General features: G+C 46.7%; 1 protein-coding gene across 7 annotated transcripts in view; it reads left to right on the top strand.

Annotated features, from left to right (window-relative positions):
- COL11A2 (collagen type XI alpha 2 chain) overlaps nt 1–24,057 on the top strand; it is a 363,078-nt gene that overhangs the window by 260,944 nt on the left and 78,077 nt on the right. For all 7 annotated transcript variants that reach the window (XM_078641597.1, XM_078641592.1, XM_078641591.1 and 4 more), the window contains 10 exons: nt 3,428–3,535; nt 3,638–3,691; nt 7,791–7,844; nt 8,850–8,957; nt 9,353–9,406; nt 10,427–10,480; nt 10,578–10,631; nt 14,470–14,523; nt 15,480–15,587; nt 16,677–16,730. In XM_078641597.1, coding sequence (XP_078497723.1) covers nt 3,428–3,535; nt 3,638–3,691; nt 7,791–7,844; nt 8,850–8,957; nt 9,353–9,406; nt 10,427–10,480; nt 10,578–10,631; nt 14,470–14,523; nt 15,480–15,587; nt 16,677–16,730 — 702 coding nt within the window. The remainder of the gene's footprint in view (nt 1–3,427; nt 3,536–3,637; nt 3,692–7,790; nt 7,845–8,849; nt 8,958–9,352; nt 9,407–10,426; nt 10,481–10,577; nt 10,632–14,469; nt 14,524–15,479; nt 15,588–16,676; nt 16,731–24,057) is intronic.

The following is a 24,057-nucleotide window of genomic DNA, read 5'->3' as shown; positions in this document are numbered from 1 at the left end:
AACATCGCCTACCATATGTCTATCTACTGACGCAGCGCTACCAGCTTCACCCTCGCCTACCATATGTCTATCTTCTGACGCAGCGCTACCAGCTTCACCCTCGCCTACCATATGTCTATCGACTGACGCAGCGCTACCAGCTTCACCCTCGCCTACCATATGTCTATCTACTGACGCAGCGCTACCAGCTTCACCCTCGCCTACCATATGTCTATGGACTGACGCAGCGCTACCAGCTTCACCCTCACCTACCATATGTCTATCTACTGACGCAGCGCTACCAGCTTCACCCTCGCCTACCATATGTCTATCGACTGACGCAGCGCTACCAGCTTCACCCTCGCCTACCATATGTCTATCTACTGACGCAGCACTACCAGCTTCAACATCGCCTACCATATGTCTATCGACTGACGCAGCACTACCAGCTTCACCCTCGCCTACCATATGTCTATCTACTGACGCAGCACTACCAGCTTCAACATCGCCTACCATTTGTCTATCGACTGACGCAGCGCTACCAGCTTCACCCTCGCCTACCATATGTCTATCTACTGACGCAGCACTACCAGCTTCAACATCGCCTACCATATGTCTATCTACTGACGCAGCGCTACCAGCTTCACCCTCGCCTACCATATGTCTATCTACTGACGCAGCACTACCAGCTTCAACATCGCCTACCATATGTCTATCGACTGACGCAGCGCTACCAGCTTCACCCTCGCCTACCACATGTCTATCTACTGACGCAGCACTACCAGCTTCAACATCGCCTACCATATGTCTGTCTACTGACGCAGCGCTACCAGCTTCACCCTCGCCACCATATGTCTATCTACTGACGCAGCACTACCAGCTTCAACATCGCCTACCATTTGTCTATCGACTGACGCAGCGCTACCAGCTTCACCCTCGCCTACCATATGTCTATCTACTGACGCAGCACTACCAGCTTCAACATCGCCTACCATATGTCTATCTACTGACGCAGCGCTACCAGCTTCACCCTCGCCTACCATATGTCTATCTACTGACGCAGCGCTACCAGCTTCACCCTCGCCTACCATATGTCTATCTACTGACGCAGCGCTACCAGCTTCACCATCACCTATCATATGTCTATCTACTGACGCAGCGCTACCAGCTTCAACATCGCCTACCATATGTCTATCTACTGACGCAGCACTACCAGCTTCAACATCGCCTACCATATGTCTATCTACTGACGCAGCGCTACCAGCTTCACCCTCGCCTACCATATGTCTATCTACTGACGCAGCGCTACCAGCTTCACCATCACCTATCATATGTCTATCTACTGACGCAGCGCTACCAGCTTCACCATCACCTATCATATGTCCTACCTTCACACCTCTCTAGCCATTAGCTGTTTAATGGCCTTTTTCTCAATTATTTCCATTTGCTAGGAGACACCGAAACTATGAAGTAAGCATTGTTTGACCACCCCACACCGGGGATGCTAATCAGTGCTGTCCCTCGCCTGTCTCACATTTATGGCACACAGCACAAGACACACACAGAATCTAAGCATACTCACAGAATCTGACAAGCCATACAAGGCAAAATCATAAAACACCAGGGGGCCGAGTCACAACTGTAAACTTAAACTTTGTGTTAGTTTACTACGACCAAAAGTCTAACTTTACTACTTTTTGGTATTGATAAAAGTAAACTTAGACCAAAAGTCTAACTTTACTACTTTTTGGTATTGATAAAAGTAAACTTAGACCAAAAGTCTAACTTTACTACTTTTTGGTATTGATAAAAGTAAACTTAGACCAAAAGTCTAACTTTACTACTTTTTGGTATTGATAAAAGTAAACTTAGACCAAAAGTCTAACTTTACTACTTTTTGGTATTCTCAAAGGTAAACTTAGACCAAAAGTCTAACTTTGCTACTTTTTGGTATTCATAAAAGTAAACTTAGACCAAAAGTCTAACTTTACAACTTTTTGGTATTCATAAAAGTAAACTTAGACCAAAAGTCTAACTTTGCTACTTTTTGGTATTGATAAAAGTAAACTTAGACCAAAAGTCTAACCTGACTACTTTTTGGTATTGATAAAAGTAAACTTAGACCAAAAGTCTAACTTTACTACTTTTTGGTATTCTCAAAGGTAAACTTAGACCAAAAGTCTAACTTTACTACTTTTTGGTATTCATAAAAGTAAACTTAGACCAAAAGTCTAACTTTACTACTTTTTGGTATTCATAAAAGGTAAACTTAGACGAAAAGTCTAACTTGACTACTTTTTGGTATTCTCAATGGTAAACTTAGACCAAAAGTCTAACTTTACTACTTTTTGGTATTCATAAAAGTAAACTTAGACCAAAAGTCTAACTTTGCTACTTTTTGGTATTGATAAAAGTAAACTTAGACCAAAAGTCTAACTTTACTACTTTTTGGTATTGATAAAAGTAAACTTAGACCAAAAGTCTAACTTTACTACTTTTTGGTATTCTCAAAGGTAAACTTAGACCAAAAGTCTAACTTTACTACTTTTTGGTATTCATAAAAGTAAACTTAGACCAAAAGTCTAACTTTACTACTTTTTGGTATTCATAAAAGGTAAACTTAGACGAAAAGTCTAACTTGACTACTTTTTGGTATTCTCAATGGTAAACTTAGACCAAAAGTCTAACTTTACTACTTTTTGGTATTCATAAAAGTAAACTTAGACCAAAAGTCTAACTTTACTACTTTTTGGTATTCATAAAAGGTAAACTTAGACGAAAAGTCTAACTTGACTACTTTTTGGTATTGATAAAAGTAAAGTTAGACCAAAAGTCTAACTTTACTACTTTTTGGTATTCATAAAAGGTAAACTTAGACGAAAAGTCTAACTTGACTACTTTTTGGTATTGATAAAAGTAAACTTAGACCAAAAGTCTAACTTTACTACTTTTTGGTATTCATAAAAGGTAAACTTAGACGAAAAGTCTAACCTGACTACTTTTTGGTATTCTCAAAGGTAAACTTAGACCAAGTCTTACTTTACTAGTAGTAACTTTCCTTTGTGAATACTGAAAAGTCGTAAAGTTAGACTTTTAGCCTAAGTTTACCTTTGTAAATACCAAAAAGTAGTAAAGTTATCCTACCCCAATTCCTTTTGAAAAGGAGATGAAGACCCCAAAGAACCACCCTTTTCAAGGCACATCTCGCCCAGGCTCCACCCCTGAACACGCCACCAAGAGACAGCTGTTCATCTCCCTGGATCATTCTCCTGTATTCTGTGAGGCACCGTGAGCTTTGAACCGGGGTTATGCTCCACATAACACATATAAATACATATATGCCTCCTCAGAAAATGGTGGTATTCTCAGACACAGTGTGGGTTGAAATCTTGAGTGGTCTTTCTGTGTGTTCTGCGGCTTTTGATGTTGTTGATTATGTTTTCCTCAGGGTGAGAAAGGTCCACTTGGCCCAGCTGGTCGCGATGGAGTCCAGGGCCCAGTCGGCCTGCCTGGCGCTGCTGGACCTCCAGGTGGACCTGGTGAAGATGGTGACAAGGTGGGTACCTCCTCCTCAGGTGTTTACTGCTTTCATGGATATCTGTGTTTTAAAGTTCTTTAGTTCCTTCTCCTGACTGATTCTGTGTGTTTTTCTCCTTAGGGTGAAGTTGGTGAGCATGGACAGAAGGGAGCCAAAGGGGGGAAAGGAGAGCATGTAAGTAACGCACTCTGTCTCCCTTTTCTCACTGTTACTCGTGTCCTCTCATTCTCTGCCCGTCTCTCACTGTAGCTCGCGCCCTCTCAGCATCTCTCTGTATCTCTCTGTCACTCTAGCTCGTGCCCTCTCAGCATCTCTCTGTCTGTCACTTTAGCTCGCGCCCTCTCAGCATCTCTCTGTATATCCCTGTTTGTCACTCTAGCTCGCGCCCTCTCAGCATCTCTCTGCATCTCCCTGTCTGACACTCTAGCTCGCGCCCTCTCAGCATCTCTCTGCATCTCCCTGTCTGACACTCTAGCTCGCGCACTCTCAGCATCTCTTTGTATATCCCTGTTTGTCACTCTAGCTCGCGCCCTCTCAGCATCTCTCTGCATCTCCCTGTCTGACACTCTAGCTCGCGCCCTCTCAGCATCTCTTTGTATATCCCTGTTTGTCACTCTAGCTCTCTCAGCATCTCTTTGTATATCCCTGTTTGTCACTCTAGCTCGCGCCCTCTCAGCATCTCTCTGCATCTCCCTGTCTGACACTCTAGCTCGCGCCCTCTCAGCATCTCTTTGTATATCCCTGTTTCTCACTCTAGCTCGCGCCCTCTCAGCATCTCTCTGCATCTCCCTGTCTGACACTCTAGCTCGCGCCCTCTCAGCATCTCTTTGTATATCCCTGTTTGTCACTCTAGCTCGCGCCCTCTCAGCATCTCTTTGTATATCCCTGTTTGTCACTCTAGCTCGCGCCCTCTCAGCATCTCTCTGCATCTCCCTGTCTGACACTCTAGCTCGCGCCCTCTCAGCATCTCTTTGTATATCCCTGTTTGTCACTCTAGCTCGCGCCCTCTCAGCATCTCTCTGCATCTCCCTGTCTGACACTCTAGCTCGCGCCCTCTCAGCATCTCTTTGTATATCCCCGTTTGTCACTCTAGCTCGCGCCCTCTCAGCATCTCTTTGTATATCCCCGTTTGTCACTCTAGCTCGCGCCCTCTCAGCATCTCTTTCTATATCCCTGTTTGTCACTCTAGCTCGCGCCCTCTCAGCATCTCTCTGCATCTCCCTGTCTGACACTCTAGCTCGCGCCCTCTCAGCATCTCTCTGCATCTCCCTGTCTGACACTCTAGCTCGCGCCCTCTCAGCATCTCTTTGTATATCCCTGTTTGTCACTCTAGCTCGCGCCCTCTCAGCATCTCTCTGCATCTTCCTGTCTGACACTCTAGCTCGCGCCCTCTCAGCATCTCTTTGTATATCCCCGTTTGTCACTCTAGCTCGCGCCCTCTCAGCATCTCTTTCTATATCCCTGTTTGTCACTCTAGCTCGCGCCCTCTCAGCATCTCTCTGCATCTCCCTGTCTGACACTCTAGCTCGCGCCCTCTCAGCATCTCTCTGCATCTCCCTGTCTGTCACTCTAGCTCGCGCCCTCTCAGCATCTCTTTGTATATCCCTGTTTGTCACTCTAGCTCGCGCCCTCTCAGCATCTCTCTGCATCTCCCTGTCTGACACTCTAGCTCGCGCCCTCTCAGCATCTCTTTGTATATCCCTGTTTGTCACTCTAGCTCGCGCCCTCTCAGCATCTCTCTGCATCTCCCTGTCTGACACTCTAGCTCGCGCCCTCTCAGCATCTCTTTGTATATCCCTGTTTGTCACTCTAGCTCACGCCCTCTCAGCATCTCTTTGTGTATCCCTGTTTGTCACTCTAGCTCGCGCCCTCTCAGCATCTCTCTGCATCTCCCTGTCTGACACTCTAGCTTGCGCCCTCTCAGCATCTCTTTGTATATCCCTGTTTGTCACTCTAGCTCGCGCCCTCTCAGCATCTCTCTGCATCTCCCTGTCTGACACTCTAGCTCGCGCCCTCTCAGCATCTCTTTGTATATCCCTGTTTGTCACTCTAGCTCGCGCCCTCTCAGCATCTCTTTGTATATCCCTGTTTGTCACTCTAGCTCGCGCCCTCTCAGCATCTCTCTGCATCTCCCTGTCTGACACTCTAGCTCGCGCCCTCTCAGCATCTCTTTGTATATCCCTGTTTGTCACTCTAGCTCGCGCCCTCTCAGCATCTCTTTGTATATCCCTGTTTGTCACTCTAGCTCGCGCCCTCTCAGCATCTCTCTGCATCTCCCTGTCTGACACTCTAGCTCGCGCCCTCTCAGCATCTCTTTGTATATCCCTGTTTGTCACTCTAGCTCGCGCCCTCTCAGCATCTCTCTGCATCTCCCTGTCTGACACTCTAGCTCGCGCCCTCTCAGCATCTCTTTGTATATCCCTGTTTGTCACTCTAGCTCGCGCCCTCTCAGCATCTCTTTGTATATCCCTGTTTGTCACTCTAGCTTGATCCCTCTCAGCATCTCTTTGTATATCCCTGTTTGTCACTCTAGCTCACGCCCTCTCAGCATCTCTTTGTATATCCCTGTTTGTCACTCTAGCTCGCGCCCTCTCAGCATCTCTTTGTATATCCCTGTCTGACACTCTAGCTCGCGCCCTCTCAGCATCTCTTTGTATATCCCTGTTTGTCACTCTAGCTCGCGCCCTCTCAGCATCTCTTTGTATATCCCTGTTTGTCACTCTAGCTCGCGCCCTCTCAGCATCTCTTTGTATATCCCTGTTTGTCACTCTAGCTCGCGCCCTCTCAGCATCTCTTTGTATATCCCTGTCTGACACTCTAGCTCGCGCCCTCTCAGCATCTCCTTGTATATCCTTGTTTGTCACTCTAGCTCGCGCCCTCTCAGCATCTGCCTGTCTGTCACTCTAGCATCATCTCTCTGTATCTCACTGTCATGCTTGCACTCTCAGCGTTTCCTTGTCTCGCACACAGTTCCTTGTCCTTTTTCAAACTGTGGAGATGTATACACCCCACAGAGATGTGTGCACACTGTGTAGATATATACACATCATAGGGATGTATGCACACTGAGGCGATGTATACATTGAAGAGACAAAGGGCCTGATTTAGATCTTGGCAGATGGGTTACCCTATCACATTGGTGACGGATATTTCGTCTGTAATGCAGCCTGCATGGAGAACATGTGAAGTGCGTAAGACTGCTGTCGGCGGCCTGAGAGGCCGGCCAAGCAGCCACAGCGCACTTTAGGAGAGTGCTACCACTCCTGCCCGCCCCCTTATGCTAAGTGGGCGGAAGTGGAGAAAATAAAATGATAATGCAAGTTATTATCATTTTTTCCCTTTGAGTCAGTGCAAAAAAGCAGTGGGGGGGCGCTCCTCTGCCTTAGCGGAGGAGCGACTATTGTTCCTATCATAAGCCTGTCATTGCCTACGTCTACCTATCATAGGCTACCTGTGCCTGTCATGGTCAAAGTGCGACAACCTATCATTCATCTTCCACATGCTGTGTGTCCTACAGCCAGGGGCCACCTCAGAATACACGTCCCTCCACCCCACAGCAGGCAGTGACTCTGGCTCACTGTAGGTTTTTTCTGCCCTCCTGTACCCCTGACATACCCTGTTAGCTGGCACAGAGGTACTCACTGACCACTCGCGTCTTGAAATCTAGCGCCAAAGCAACAAAGCGCTGTGCAGAGGGAGGAAATGTGGGGTTAAACGGGTGAGGACAGATTGGTGGACAGGGATGGGCCAGAAGAGGGCTGTGGCAGTGAGAGCCAGTGACAGACCACTGCACTGTCCATCTAAAGGCCCAGCATCTCACCCAAAACGCAAAAGTCTCAGTGTCGTGGCCCACTTTGTTTTGCATTACGGCATCCTATGCACTGCACCTTGATGTGAACAGGTCCTGCTCCAGAATTTACCAATAAAACAGCAAAGCAATAAAGTAAATATGTAATTTATCAAGTTAATATGTATCTTGCATGCCTCTCGCTGCCTCATCTTATTCTTGTCCTCTCTGATCTTGTTCCCTCCCTCTCCATATCCCCTGTCTCCTAACATTGCTTCCCTTCCCTTGTCTCCACTTCTCTCTCTGCCCACTCTCTCTCAGTTCTTCTCTTCTGTTTTCCTCATTCTGTGTAAGTTACCTCTCTATGCCCTCCATCTGTCACATGTTTCCTTTCCAATGTCATTCTATCTCTTGCTTCCTGTTGCTGTTGGCCCTCCTCCGCCCCCCCCTTGTATCTCATGATGCTGTTTTTTCTTCTCTCCCCAGGGGCCACCAGGCCCTCCTGGTCCCATGGGCCCCGTTGGTCAGCCCGGCACAGCTGTAAGTATCTGAGATACAATGTACAGCATCTTCTTCTCTGATGTCTTGTCGAGATTGATCTAGTCCCCCTCGCGACCCCCATTTACTGCAGAGGATCCTACAAAGCAGTGTTGCACTCCTGGGGACACTGGCCCCTGGTGGCCAGGTATGAGACAGGGCTGTGCAGGGCCTGTAGAAGGCTGTACCCTCAGCAGAGGGAGTGTGGGAGGCAGAGTAATCTAGAGAATATTCTAATTGTAGTTGTATTTATATAGCACTTACTATCCCTGATGACGCGTCGAAGCGCTTTTCAGCGAGTAGCTCCCAAAGAGGATTGGTGGTGGATCGGTATAAGGAAATATATTTTAATTTGAGCGGCGGACATGTGAGTCAGTTAGTTGGATTGAGTGGGATAATAGAAGGATTGAAGAGGGAAGAGTCTGGAAAGAGTTTATTGGGAGATCGTAGTAGTAAGAAGAGGTTTGGGGTGAGTAAAAGGAGAGATGGAGGGAATAGTCTCTAGAAAGGGATTAGGGAACTCATAGTAGTAAAATGAGGTTTGGGATACATGATGAAAGAATTTAGAAAGGGTTGCTTTGGAGATCACAGTAGTAAAATGAGGTTATGTGCTATCAATTTCCCTTATTTGCCGAAACCGCTGCTGCTGGCGGCTTGCAGCGTGCCCAGAGTGAGTTCTTGCCACCTGCTCACATGGGTGTAGACCCCCCAGTCTCTGAAGCACCGCTAGTGTCTGGCTGGAGAGCGGTAATCTGCACTAACTGTAATAATTCTGCTCCATGAGCATGGTGCAGGTCCTCCCCTGCCTGGCATCTGTCTGCAGGGTGATGGCCAGGAGTCTCTTCTCCCTGCTCATACATGGCCTAGTGATAAAGTGCCCTTACTGGAGCTATTCTGGCACTATAAGCCCCATAATACCCCCGCCCCACTCCGCTGGCGAGAGTACCCCCCTCTGTATAACCTCCCTTAAATCACAGAGTGCCTTGACCTGCTTTGCTTCTTCTGCAGGGTGCTGATGGCGAGCCCGGTCCCCGGGGCCAACAGGGCCACTTTGGAGCTAAAGGAGACGAAGGGACGCGCGGCTTCCCCGGTCCGCCTGGCCCGATTGGCCTGCAGGTGAGTGATTTCATTACTGTATTACCACCACAATGAGGATAGGTGAGTGATTGCATTGCTGTATTACCACCACAACGATGGCAGGTAAGTGACTGTATTACCGTATTACCACCACAAGTGCAGGTCAGTCACTCAGATGCACCTAGAACATGGCGCCACCTGTGGTACCACCACAGCGAGTGCAGGTGTGGATGGGCGCATGGCTGTCTTGGGGTCGTACGAATGGATTTACAGATTATTGCTGGTCACCTGACCCTTTGATCATGAATAGTCTGAATGTGTTAACTTTCACTTTCGAGTCAGTAAGGACACCTGTGTACTTCAGAGAATGTTCTGGAACCTTTTCCCATACCTGGCTGTACATCAGTGCGTTCTTCTTTTGTGTCCACCTGCAGGGTCTGCCTGGTCCGTCCGGAGAGAAGGGGGAGACGGGTGACGTTGGCCCTATGGTAAGTTTCTCGCTCATGCTTAGTAGACATAACTGAATGTATGCCTCGGATGCTCCTCCCCCCTCACTGTGCGAATAGTGCCCCTGGTACTTGGGACGTCTGGGATTCCAAGGGTGCGCATAGAGTGTACATCCACAGGGGTGTATAACACTGCAGCCCTGGGCATCTGCAAAGCACCTCATACTGTGTCCACTGTTAAAGGAAAGCACTCAACCCCCCCTGACCAACGGGCACTGTGCCTTGGCAGTCAGTCTCATCTCTGTTCGATGTTGAGGTTCTACATCAGGGGTTCCGTACCTGCAGTGCCTGCACCCCCGGGTGTGCAAGATGACGTTTCAGCGAATGCGACAAAGCTGGAAAGTATGTACTGTATGCATAATAGGAATCCGGCAAGACTTTTGTAGGGGGTGCGAACATTAATCAAACATTTCCTAGTGGTGCGAGCATAGAATAGGTTGGGAACCCCTGTTCTATATAATGTTGGACAGATCAAGCACAGCGGACTTCCGGGTACTTGCCCGCTGGTACCGTGTGCCCGTCCGAGGCCAGGCCCTCTTATATACTGCTATCCACTCCTGCTTTAGAGGGCACGCATCCAGAAGTCTAGTTTTGTTCCATTGACTCCTTCATGTCTACTGAGGCATTTGTTTACTAGAAATGTATACTTTGTCTCGCACAGAAAACTTTATGTTTGGAGACCTGCCTCATCTTCAGCTTCTCAGCTTTTTTGCTGCTCAGTGTTGAATTAATTTCCTTCTATCCTGAAGAGAAAGGTTTGCTGAAGTTTTCCCATACCCCATAATTCACAGATTTTGTCATATCTTGGAAAAATGGATTTCCCCAATCTGCTCATATTCTGGTAGCCATCCTTGCCTAGGGCTTGTGTAGTGTGAACTTTTCCTGCACTAGTAGAAAAGTTTGGTACCTGTAGATCTCAGACTTTCTTTGCTCCTTTACTTCTGTTTGTGCATCTTTCAGCCTGATCATAACTTCCATATTAACATCTGTTTTATTGTCTAGGGTCCACCTGGTCCTCCTGGTCCCCGTGGCCCCGCTGGACCCAACGGAGCCGATGTAAGTATGGTGGCCGTCCCAGTATGTATTTCTTTACTTCGATCATCTCCGTTATATGACCTTGCTCCTGACAATGCTTGGCTCTTTCTTATTGTAGGGTCCTCAAGGCCCACCCGGTGGCATCGGAAACCTTGGAAATGTGGGAGAGAAGGTACGTCCAATGTGCTTCTTCTTTGGAAATAATCAGAATCTATAGATTCAGTAAGACACTTGTGAAAATTCAGACATTGGACACATATCCACACAGGCTCAAGACCACAGCTGTGCTCGGCCAAGAGATGAATCTCCCTCGACCAGTGATCATACCTCTACTTAATCATTAGACCCTGTCTCAACAAAGCCATCAATAAATTAGTCTCAAGACTGCATGCCAACTAAACAACTAGACTCAACTTATACACGAGATCACATATTAACTGAGCCATAAGCACCTGTTAAATTTACCTCCAAGCCTCATCTCCAGATAGCTTCTAGACCACTATTTAACCTAACTACAAGATCACATCTCAGCTTATTTATATATCCGGTTCCATCTGTGCCACAAGGTCACATTGCAAGATCACATCTTAATTTATCCAAAGGTCACATCTGAACTCCACCATATGTTCTATCTCATCTCAGGCACAAGATCACGTTTCTTTTTTTTATATATCCTGTTTAATCTGTCTCACAAGGTCACATCGCAAGATCACATCATAATTTATTCAAAGATCACATCTGAACTCCACCATATTTACTGTCACATCTCAGCACAAGATCACATCTCAGATTATTTTTATATCCTATTTCATCTGGGCCACAAGTTACATCGCAAGATCGTAACTTAATTTATCCAGAGATCACATCTAAACTCAACCATATGTTCTATCTCATCTCAGGCACAAGATCACATCTCAGCTTATTTATATATCCTATTTCATCTGTGTCACAAGGTCACATCACAAGAATACATCTTCTCATCCACAAAACACATCTTAATTCTTCCCCAAGATCACATCATCTGAACTCAACCATGTGTACTGCCTCATCTCAGTCACCAGAGCACATCTCTACTCAGCAACAAGATGACATCTCTACCAAATCACACCTGTACTCTGTCTAAATGACAACATAGACACAAGGTCACATCTCAACCAAGCTACAATATTGCATCTCAGCTCAGCCCCAAGATCAAATGTCAGGGCCCCATCCTGCCTCAGCCTTAGACCACATCTAACCTTGGCGACTAGCCCTCATCTTACATTAGCCACTAGATTATTGTCAAATGTATCAAAACACAGCTTGTCAGCTCAAATACTAGACTAAACTTTGCAATTAGATCACAACTTATCCTAAATACTAAACCAAGTCTGAACAAGGCCACTAAACTGCATCACCGTTTGACATCTATGGCGAATCTTACATTTGCCACTCTAGTACATTAGGTTTAACCTTCAGACATCATCTGAACTCAGTTACTAGTTCACATCTCAGTTTGACCACTAAACACCAACTACCAGGTCACATATTAGTTTGAAAAAATTAAATCCACACACAGAACCCTAAAGCTTTCTAGGGGAGGGAACTAGAGGCTACAGGGTGTTCAGGGTGAGCTGGCCTCCAAACCTTATATGCACACACAAAAAGAAGCCACCCTGAAAATAACTCTGATTTCACACAAATTGACAAGTACTAGGCACTAATTTAGTGAGGTGCTTGGCATCTCAAAAATGTGAAGGACTGTTCTCACACACCACCAGGTGTCATGCTTCATCATTGGTAGTCCTCGATTTCTAGAAACTGCGTTTGGTAGAGATCGCGCCTACACCTGCAGACAGGGAGACACTTCCAAAAGCTAAGTAGAGGCCTGTGATAAATTGAAGGTTTAAAAACCAATCTAAACACCAAAATACATTTATTTGTTAGGTATTTACTTGATATTAAAAATCAATGTGGAGATTTGGGGAGCTAGTACCCCATCACCACCAGTGTCGTCAACATGTTTCTGCCATATGGGACCAACAGGTCTGTGGCATTCATCAGGACAAAGTAACTAGAGCTCCCATCTAACCTCTTATGGTTTAGATACTACCACTACATATGGTGACCTGTGTCATCCTGTACCTAAAGTCGGGATTTCTTGAAACCTGTAAAATAAAGGTAAGAGAGTGTCAAAAGGGGTGGATGCCCATATTTTTTGGGAATCAGAAAATAACAACAAATACACCATGCATATTATCAAAATTACGCATGTGGATGGCCTGCCTTTATGTGCATCAATTCGAGGTTGACCACATCTACAACCCAGGCAACCCCTATAGGCAACAGTTGAGACTTTGGCACAGAAAGATCGATGATGTCTTGATACTGTGGCGCGGCAACAAAGAACAAGCAACAGAATTTGCAGAGTGGGTGAACTCAAAGGACGAACATTTTAAATTCACATGTGCTATCAACAAGCACAAAGCAGTCTTCCTAGACTTAGTTTTAACTCTGGACCACGATGGAATGAAAACAAGAGTCCATAACAAGACAACGGACAAAAACAGTCTCCTCCTGTTTGAGAGCTTCCACCCAAAGGCACTCTGACAGAACCTCCCGTAGGCCAGTTCCTTCGCATCAGGAGAAACTGCTCCTCCCTGGACGTCTATGATACACAAGCACAAACCTTGGAGGACAAATTAGTCACACGCCACTACCCTAAAAAACTAGTGGCAAAAGCAAGGAAAGGAGCTTGGAACAATAATCGGGATGCTTTCCTTGAGAACCAAGAGAAGCAAGACAATGACAGAATGGTGTGTGTCACAACATATACCCTTATTTCCAATAGGGTCCAAAAATAGTGTGAAAAAATGGTCACATTTTGAATGGGGTAGAGTTACAATGGCCTCAATCCTTGTTCGCTTTCAAAAGGAACACGAGTATCCGCGATGAACTGGTTCACGTAAAAACACCATCCCCATCAGTTCAAACCCAGACAACCTATGGGAACACCCGCGGCCGGTGGGCCACTACCCCTGCGGGAACTGGGTACCTTGCCAATACGCACCACCCACGAAAGAGGTGGACATAAAAACGGGGAAACCATGGATCTTGAAGGACTTCACCAACTGTAACAGTGAAAATGTCGTATATCTCATGACATGCCCATGTGACCTCTTCTACGTAGGCATGACCACCAGGCAAATACAAATGAGAATCGATGAACACCGAAGTACGATTAGATGCCATTCGGTGCAGAAGAAACACCTCCAAACGGACACGTCACTACTTAGAGAAAAGTCATCAGGATGGGGACCTGAAATGGGTGGTCCTTGAGAAAATGCATTTGATTTGCCCAAACAACATACAAAAGAGTCTCCACACCTGTGAACAACGCTGGGCGTACCGTCTAAGAACATGGGAATCTGGTCTTAACGACGACATCCCATGGTTTCAGATTAGACACTAAAGCCACACTAACGCAGAATATTATTTTTGAGTACCCGTGGAAAACAGTTCCAGAAACATTTATGTTTTCAAAAAGGCCTATCCTTTGAAATCCTTTGTCCCCTATCCTATCCTTTGTCCCCATTAAAACACCTGGAACTCCCTTCACGTATCGTTCCCCCCTCCCCTTTACAGGCCTTTACCTCCCACTTTGAAATCCGCATCATTGATAATGAAAAACGTAAACTGGAAAATTATTTAAACATTTCTTTTAAAAAAAAATAGTTATCTAGGTCCCTCCCAACCCCTTTTTACATAGTAATCAGTTAATCAACACAATTAATATTCTTGCACTCTCCTGCCCCTTGTTTACAGGCACACACACACATACAAATATACACACAGACACACATATATGCAAGCATAGACACACAGAAACACACATGCACACAGACACGCATACAGACACAGTCATACCCACACATAGACACTCAAACACAAGCACACACACACACACACAGACACGCACACACGTAAACACACAAACCTAAGTTTAATGTGTCTTCTCTTTCCTTTCCCAGGGAGAGCCCGGTGAGTCTGGAGCTCCTGGCATTGCTGGTGAACCAGGAGTGAAGGTTTGTAGTTACTTATATCTCTTCTAGTCCGTCTCAGCTGGGTGACTGCTGGTACTTTCATAAACTTGTATGGTGAATGGCATCTTACATGGGTATTTCTGACCCCTGGCACGACTTTACCCCTGTGCCTCGCACGCCAGACTTGTGCTGTGCCACTTACCTTCTGTCCGTCAAACCTGCTCCCATAACTTCCCCTGAGAGTTTTGCGATTACAAACCCCAATTTTAATATTCTCCTTCAGGGAGTTGTACGAGCATTGGATGGCGTCAGGTGTCCCTTCACAGACCTGGTCAGCGACAGGCTTTCCCATGGGTTCTTTATCAAAGAATGCTGCTTGAAGCAGCATCTTTACCACAATACTTAGGTTTTTTCAACTCCTTCACTGCACTAATGACATTGATGTTTACATGTATCATACAACGCTATTCCTATTATCCTCCTACGATGTTAAAACATCTATATAGACATAAACATATGTCATTGTCGCATTCCGTAAATGTCACATTAGTTTGTCTATCCCAGACACTTCTACACAAGGTCCCTGCACACTTTGGGAAGGGGTCTCATGTACCTCATCATTGAAGGTGTAAGTGATACCCTTCGCCTGCCCCCAGGAGTTTCTCATGTCAGATGCTGCAGGCCGGGCCATCTCTGTCCTGGAATCATCCACCCTGACATCACTTTTAATATCAGGACAAGCGATTCCAGTCAGGTGTAATCCTGCGCTCACTCAATGTTGAGGTTTTTCGATGTTTACTGTTTTTTTCCTGCATGTCTGTGCCATGTTTTTTCTTCATAATTTGTTTTCTTCTTCGTTAGATTAAAAGGTAGAGGTGATGGGGGGGGTGGGGCGGGAGGTTGGTGGTAAGGAGCCAGTTCTCAAATATTGTACAGAGGTCTATCACACTATCTCTCCAGCTCAAGGAGCAGCTTTTGATTCCACTCTTTCTCTCTAGGGACCTCGAGGTGAGCGAGGAGAGAAAGGCGAGGCTGGGCAACCTGGGGCTGCAGGGCCCGCCGGAGGTAAAGGTCCGACTGGAGACGATGGACCAAAGGGAAACCCTGTAAGTATCTGGAAACACCCCCATCTTTCCACTGGATGTGAATGGGGCTTTCTTACAGGAGAATGTAAGAGGGCAGCTGACGGGGAGTTTGGATCCGTTGTGTTTGTGGTAACACAGAATTTTAGGTTCGTACTCAGAATTATTTTGGTTGTGTGATGGTAGGTGGATGGGTTGTGGTCTTGTAGCTGGACTGTGGTATGATCAAATGGGATGATCTTGGAATAAAACATTGAACACTGCTGCTTGTTGGAAATTTCACAAGTTAATGGATCACAACAAAGCGAACGGTCCCAAGTTTGAGTTCCGCACACGTGCAAAATTTATTCCACCTGTGTTTGTGATCTGCCACCGTGGATGAGGCTCAGATTACGATCCAGCAGTTTTGGAGTCAGGATTCTGAGGATTGGACTGGACTGGGGCGGCATTAGATCATCTTTGAGAGTTTACCGTCTTAATTGGGATCTTGTACATCGTAATTTTCAATGTTGTAGACTGCATTAAATGATGATGCTTCTTGATCGTCTGTTACTGCGTATATTGTAGATCCTTCAGTGTGTGCAGTTTGAGTTACAATATGTGCAACATTTAGGATCCTACAAATTATATGTGATGTGGAAGATGGAGATCATGTCTGCTTGCAGATACTGAAAGTTGTGTGCAGAGTGAAAATGTGGGGTTTGGATCCTGTACATTCTATGACATTAGGGATTTATGTAGCAGTCCAAGAGCGCAGCTGTAACCCGTGTGGCGACTGTATGGTCAAGGATCCGGCGGGATTAGGGATACTGTCCGTTCCCTTCTATTTGTGATGCTTCAGTCTTTCCTTTTGATTGGGGATAATATATATTGTTTAGCGTTGAAGATGTTTTAGATTGTGTTTTTGTGCATTGGTTAATATTTTAATATTGTAAATTAATATTTATTGTTGAGTGTGGGAGTATGACAGGGCAGCATTTATTGTCATTGGTTGAGCTGGGAGGAGGGAACTGCATGGACACAGATATGAGGGTAACCCTGGGAGAACAGTTTATAGTTATGAAATGGGGTCTCTCTAGCTCAGAAGTCGCTCACTGTCCCCTTTGTTTTTAGGGTCCTGTTGGTTTCCCTGGTGATCCAGGCCCCCCTGGTGAAGGTGGTCCTCGGGTGAGTATTACTAAAGCTCCCATTCTTGCTGTATTCACTTCATTGTACTTCTGTTAAGCATTTGTAAAGTGGAATGTTCCTCAGAGGTCACGCCTGCACATGGGACCGACACAGTCCACCCCAGGACGGCTTCAGTGCCGCTGTCATGGGTCCAGGCAGATATGACTTCCAAGCAGGCGGACGGAGTCAGTGATCTGCACCACCGAGCTGGAGAGTTTTACCTGGCGGTGTGCTGGGAAGACGACTGAGGGCAGAAAAGCATGCTAGGAAGGTCGTTAGTGGTGTGCCGTGCAGGTGACACTGTAGTCATTTACTACTGTACCGCACAGGTGAGGCTGTAGTCATTTCCTAATGTACCACACAGGTGACGCTGTAGTCATTTACTGATGTCCCGCACAGGTGACGCTGTAGTCATTTACTGATGTCCCGCACAGGTGGCGCTGTAGTCATTTACTGATGTCCCGCACAGGTGACGCTGTAGTAATTTACTGATGTCCCGCACAGGTGGCGCTGTAGTCATTTACTGATGTACCGCACAGGTGAGCTGTAGTCATTTCCTAATGTACCACACAGGTGACGCTGTAGTCATTTACTGATGTCCCGCACAGGTGACGCTGTAGTCATTTACTGATGTCCCGCACAGGTGGCGCTGTAGTCATTTACTGATGTCCCGCACAGGTGACGCTGTAGTAATTTACTGATGTCCCGCACAGGTGGCGCTGTAGTCATTTACTGATGTACCGCACAGGTGACGCTGTAGTCATTTACTAATGTACCGCACAGGTGACACTGTAGTCATTTACTGATGTCCCGCACAGGTGACGCTGTAGTAATTTACTGATGTCCCGCACAGGTGGCGCTGTAGTCATTTACTGATGCACCGCACAGGTGACGCTGTAGTCATTTACTGATGCACCGCACAGGTGACGCTGTAGTCATTTACTGATGTACCGCACAGGTAACGCTGTAGTCATTTACTGATGTCCCGTACAAGTGACACTGTAGTCATTTACTAATGTACCGCACAGGTGACGCTGTAGTAATTTACTGATGTCCCGCACAGGTGGCGCTGTAGTCATTTACTGATGCACCGCACAGGTGACGCTGTAGTCATTTACTGATGTCCCGCACAGGTGGCGCTGTAGTCATTTACTGATGCACCGCACAGGTGACGCTGTAGTCATTTACTGATGTACCGTACAAGTGACACTGTAGTCATTTACTAATGTACCACCCAGATGATGCTGTAGTCATTTACTGATGTACCGTACAGGTGGCGCTGTAGTCATTTACAGATGTACCGTACAGGTGGCGCTGTAGTCATTTACTGATGTACCGTACAGGTGGCGCTGTAGTCATTTACTAATGTACCACCCAGATGATGCTGTAGTCATTTACTGATGTACCGCACAGGTGACGCTGTAGTCAATTACTAATGTACCGCACAGGTGACGCTGTAGTCATTTACAGATGTACCGTACAGGTGGCGCTGTAGTCATTTACTGATGTACCGTACAGGTGGCGCTGTAGTCATTTACTAATGTACCACCCAGATGATGCTGTAGTCATTTACTGATGTACCGCACAGGTGACGCTGTAGTCAATTACTAATGTACCGTACAGGTGGCGCTGTAGTCATTTACAGATGTACCGTACAGGTGGCGCTGTAGTCATTTACTGATGCACCGCACAGGTGACGCTGTAGTCATTTACTGATGTACCGTACAAGTGACACTGTAGTCATTTACTAATGTACCACCCAGATGATGCTGTAGTCATTTACTGATGTACCGTACAGGTGGCGCTGTAGTCATTTACAGATGTACCGTACAGGTGGCGCTGTAGTCATTTACTGATGTACCGTACAGGTGGCGCTGTAGTCATTTACTAATGTACCACCCAGATGATGCTGTAGTCATTTACTGATGTACCGCACAGGTGACGCTGTAGTCAATTACTAATGTACCGCACAGGTGACGCTGTAGTCATTTACAGATGTACCGTACAGGTGGCGCTGTAGTCATTTACTGATGTACCGTACAGGTGGCGCTGTAGTCATTTACTACTGTACCGCACAGGTGAGGCTGCAGTCATTTACTGATGTACCGCACAGGTGAGGCTGCAGTCATTTACTACTGTACCGCACAGGTGAGGCTGCAGTCATTTACTAATGTACCGCACAGGTGACGCTGTAGTCATTTACTAATGTACCGCACAGGTGACGCTGTAGTCATTTACAGATGTACCGTACAGGTGGCGCTGTAGTCATTTACTGATGTACCGTACAGGTGGCGCTGTAGTCATTTACAGATGTACCGTACAGGTGACACTGTAGTCATTTACTGATGTACCGTACATGTGGCGCTGTAGTCATTTACAGATGTACCGTACAGGTGACGCTGTAGTCATTTACTGATGTACCGTACATGTGGCGCTGTAGTCATTTACAGATGTACCGTACAGGTGGCGCTGTAGTCATTTACTGATGTACCGTACAGGTGGCGCTGTAGTCATTTACTGATGTACCGTACATGTGGCGCTGTAGTCATTTACAGATGTACCGTACAGGTGGCGCTGTAGTCATTTACTGATGTACCGTACAGGTGGCGCTGTAGTCATTTACTAATGTACCACCCAGATGATGCTGTAGTCATTTACTGATGTACCGCACAGGTGACGCTGTAGTCATTTACAGATGTACCGCACAGGTGACGCTGTAGTCAATTACTAATGTACCGCACAGGTGACGCTGTAGTCATTTACTGATGTACCGCACAGGTGACGCTGTAGTCAATTACTAATGTACCGCACAGGTGACGCTGTAGTCATTTACAGATGTACCGTACAGGTGGCGCTGTAGTCATTTACTACTGTACCGCACAGGTGAGGCTGCAGTCATTTACTGATGTACCGCACAGGTGAGGCTGCAGTCATTTACTAATGTACCGCACAGGTGACGCTGTAGTCAATTACTAATGTACCACCCAGATGATGCTGTAGTCATTTACTGATGTACCGCACAGGTGACGCTGTAGTCAATTACTAATGTACCGCACAGGTGACGCTGTAGTCATTTACAGATGTACCGTACAGGTGGCGCTGTAGTCATTTACAGATGTACCGTACAGGTGGCGCTGTAGTCATTTACTGATGTACCGCACAGGTGAGGCTGCAGTCATTTACTGATGCACCGCACAGGTGAGGCTGCAGTCATTTACTACTGTACCGCACAGGTGAGGCTGCAGTCATTTACTACTGTACCGCACAGGTGACGCTGTAGTCAATTACTAATGTACCGCACAGGTGACGCTGTAGTCTACAGATGTACCGTACAGGTGGCGCTGTAGTCATTTACAGATGTACCGTACAGGTGGCGCTGTAGTCATTTACTGATGTACCGCACAGGTGACGCTGTAGTCAATTACTAATGTACCACCCAGATGATGCTGTAGTCATTTACTGATGTACCGTACAGGTGGCGCTGTAGTCATTTACTGATGTACCGTACAGGTGGCGCTGTAGTCATTTACTACTGTACCGCACAGGTGAGGCTGCAGTCATTTACTGATGTACCGCACAGGTGAGGCTGCAGTCATTTACTACTGTACCGCACAGGTGAGGCTGCAGTCATTTACTGATGTACCGCACAGGTGAGGCTGCAGTCATTTACTAATGTACCGCACAGGTGGCGCTGTAGTCATTTACTGATGTACCGTACAGGTGGCGCTGTAGTCATTTACAGATGTACCGTACAGGTGGCGCTGTAGTCATTTACTGATGTACCGTACAGGTGACACTGTAGTCATTTACAGATGTACCGTACAGGTGGCGCTGTAGTCATTTACTGATGTACCGTACAGGTGGCGCTGTAGTCATTTACTGATGTACCGTACAGGTGGCGCTGTAGTCATTTACAGATGTACCGTACAGGTGGCGCTGTAGTCATTTACTGATGTACCGCACTGGTGACGCTGTAGTCAATTACTAATGTACGGCACAGGTGACACTGTAGTCATTTACAGATGTACCGTACAGGTGGCGCTGTAGTCATTTACTGATGTACCGTACAGGTGGCGCTGTAGTCATTTACAGATGTACCGTACAGGTGGCGCTGTAGTCATTTACTGATGTACCGCACTGGTGACGCTGTAGTCAATTACTAATGTACCGCACAGGTGACACTGTAGTCATTTACAGATGTACCGCACAGGTGGCGCTGTAGTCATTTACTGATGTACCGTACAGGTGGCGCTGTAGTCATTTACTGATGTACCGTACAGGTGGCGCTGTAGTCATTTACTGATGTACCGTACAGGTGGCGCTGTAGTCATTTACTGATGTACCGTACAGGTGGCGCTGTAGTCATTTACTGATGTACCGCACTGGTGACGCTGTAGTCAATTACTAATGTACCGCACAGGTGACACTGTAGTCATTTACAGATGTACCGTACAGGTGACGCTGTAGTCATTTACTGATGTACCGTACAGGTGGCGCTGTAGTCATTTACTGATGTACCGTACAGGTGGCGCTGTAGTCATTTACAGATGTACCGCACAGGTGACGCTGTAGTCAATTACTAATGTACCGCACAGGTGACGCTGTAGTCATTTACTGATGTACCGCACAGGTGACGCTGTAGTCAATTACTAATGTACCGCACAGGTGACGCTGTAGTCATTTACAGATGTACCGTACAGGTGGCGCTGTAGTCATTTACTACTGTACCGCACAGGTGAGGCTGCAGTCATTTACTGATGTACCGCACAGGTGAGGCTGCAGTCATTTACTAATGTACCGCACAGGTGACGCTGTAGTCAATTACTAATGTACCGCACAGGTGACGCTGTAGTCATTTACAGATGTACCGTACAGGTGGCGCTGTAGTCATTTACAGATGTACCGTACAGGTGGCGCTGTAGTCATTTACTGATGTACCGCACAGGTGAGGCTGCAGTCATTTACTGATGCACCGCACAGGTGAGGCTGCAGTCATTTACTACTGTACCGCACAGGTGAGGCTGCAGTCATTTACTACTGTACCGCACAGGTGACGCTGTAGTCAATTACTAATGTACCGCACAGGTGACGCTGTAGTCTACAGATGTACCGTACAGGTGGCGCTGTAGTCATTTACAGATGTACCGTACAGGTGGCGCTGTAGTCATTTACTACTGTACCGCACAGGTGAGGCTGCAGTCATTTACTGATGTACCGCACAGGTGAGGCTGCAGTCATTTACTACTGTACCGCACAGGTGAGGCTGCAGTCATTTACTACTGTACCGCACAGGTGACGCTGTAGTCAATTACTAATGTACCGCACAGGTGACGCTGTAGTCAATTACTAATGTACCACCCAGGTGGCGCTGTAGTCATTTACTGATGTACCGCACAGGTGACGCTGTAGTCAATTACTAATGTACCACCCAGATGATGCTGTAGTCATTTACTGATGTACCGTACAGGTGGCGCTGTAGTCATTTACTGATGTACCGTACAGGTGGCGCTGTAGTCATTTACTACTGTACCGCACAGGTGAGGCTGCAGTCATTTACTGATGTACCGCACAGGTGAGGCTGCAGTCATTTACTACTGTACCGCACAGGTGAGGCTGCAGTCATTTACTGATGTACCGCACAGGTGAGGCTGCAGTCATTTACTAATGTACCGCACAGGTGGCGCTGTAGTCATTTACTGATGTACCGTACAGGTGGCGCTGTAGTCATTTACAGATGTACCGTACAGGTGGCGCTGTAGTCATTTACTGATGTACCGTACAGGTGACACTGTAGTCATTTACAGATGTACCGTACAGGTGGCGCTGTAGTCATTTACTGATGTACCGTACAGGTGGCGCTGTAGTCATTTACTGATGTACCGTACAGGTGGCGCTGTAGTCATTTACAGATGTACCGTACAGGTGGCGCTGTAGTCATTTACTGATGTACCGCACTGGTGACGCTGTAGTCAATTACTAATGTACCGCACAGGTGACGCTGTAGTCATTTACAGATGTACCGTACAGGTGGCGCTGTAGTCATTTACTGATGTACCGTACAGGTGGCGCTGTAGTCATTTACAGATGTACCGTACAGGTGGCGCTGTAGTCATTTACTGATGTACCGCACTGGTGACGCTGTAGTCAATTACTAATGTACCGCACAGGTGACACTGTAGTCATTTACAGATGTACCGTACAGGTGGCGCTGTAGTCATTTACTGATGTACCGTACAGGTGGCGCTGTAGTCATTTACTGATGTACCGTACAGGTGGCGCTGTAGTCATTTACTGATGTACCGTACAGGTGGCGCTGTAGTCATTTACTGATGTACCGTACAGGTGGCGCTGTAGTCATTTACTGATGTACCGCACTGGTGACGCTGTAGTCAATTACTAATGTACCGCACAGGTGACACTGTAGTCATTTACAGATGTACCGTACAGGTGACGCTGTAGTCATTTACTGATGTACCGTACAGGTGGCGCTGTAGTCATTTACTGATGTACCGTACAGGTGGCGCTGTAGTCATTTACAGATGTACCGCACAGGTGACGCTGTAGTCAATTACTAATGTACCGCACAGGTGACGCTGTAGTCATTTACTGATGTACCGCACAGGTGACGCTGTAGTCAATTACTAATGTACCGCACAGGTGACGCTGTAGTCATTTACAGATGTACCGTACAGGTGGCGCTGTAGTCATTTACTACTGTACCGCACAGGTGAGGCTGCAGTCATTTACTGATGTACCGCACAGGTGAGGCTGCAGTCATTTACTAATGTACCGCACAGGTGACGCTGTAGTCAATTACTAATGTACCGCACAGGTGACGCTGTAGTCATTTACAGATGTACCGTACAGGTGGCGCTGTAGTCATTTACAGATGTACCGTACAGGTGGCGCTGTAGTCATTTACTGATGTACCGCACAGGTGAGGCTGCAGTCATTTACTGATGCACCGCACAGGTGAGGCTGCAGTCATTTACTACTGTACCGCACAGGTGAGGCTGCAGTCATTTACTACTGTACCGCACAGGTGACGCTGTAGTCAATTACTAATGTACCGCACAGGTGACGCTGTAGTCTACAGATGTACCGTACAGGTGGCGCTGTAGTCATTTACAGATGTACCGTACAGGTGGCGCTGTAGTCATTTACTACTGTACCGCACAGGTGAAGCTGCAGTCATTTACTGATGTACCGCACAGGTGAGGCTGCAGTCATTTACTACTGTACCGCACAGGTGAGGCTGCAGTCATTTACTACTGTACCGCACAGGTGACGCTGTAGTCAATTACTAATGTACCGCACAGGTGACGCT

The sequence above is a fragment of the Lissotriton helveticus genome, chromosome 5_1 (assembly GCF_964261635.1).
Source record: "Lissotriton helveticus chromosome 5_1, aLisHel1.1, whole genome shotgun sequence".
In the NCBI taxonomy this organism is placed as follows: Eukaryota; Metazoa; Chordata; class Amphibia; order Caudata; family Salamandridae; genus Lissotriton; species Lissotriton helveticus.
Note: the sequence above shows the minus strand (reverse complement) of the source record. Positions and strands in the feature narration are given on the sequence as shown.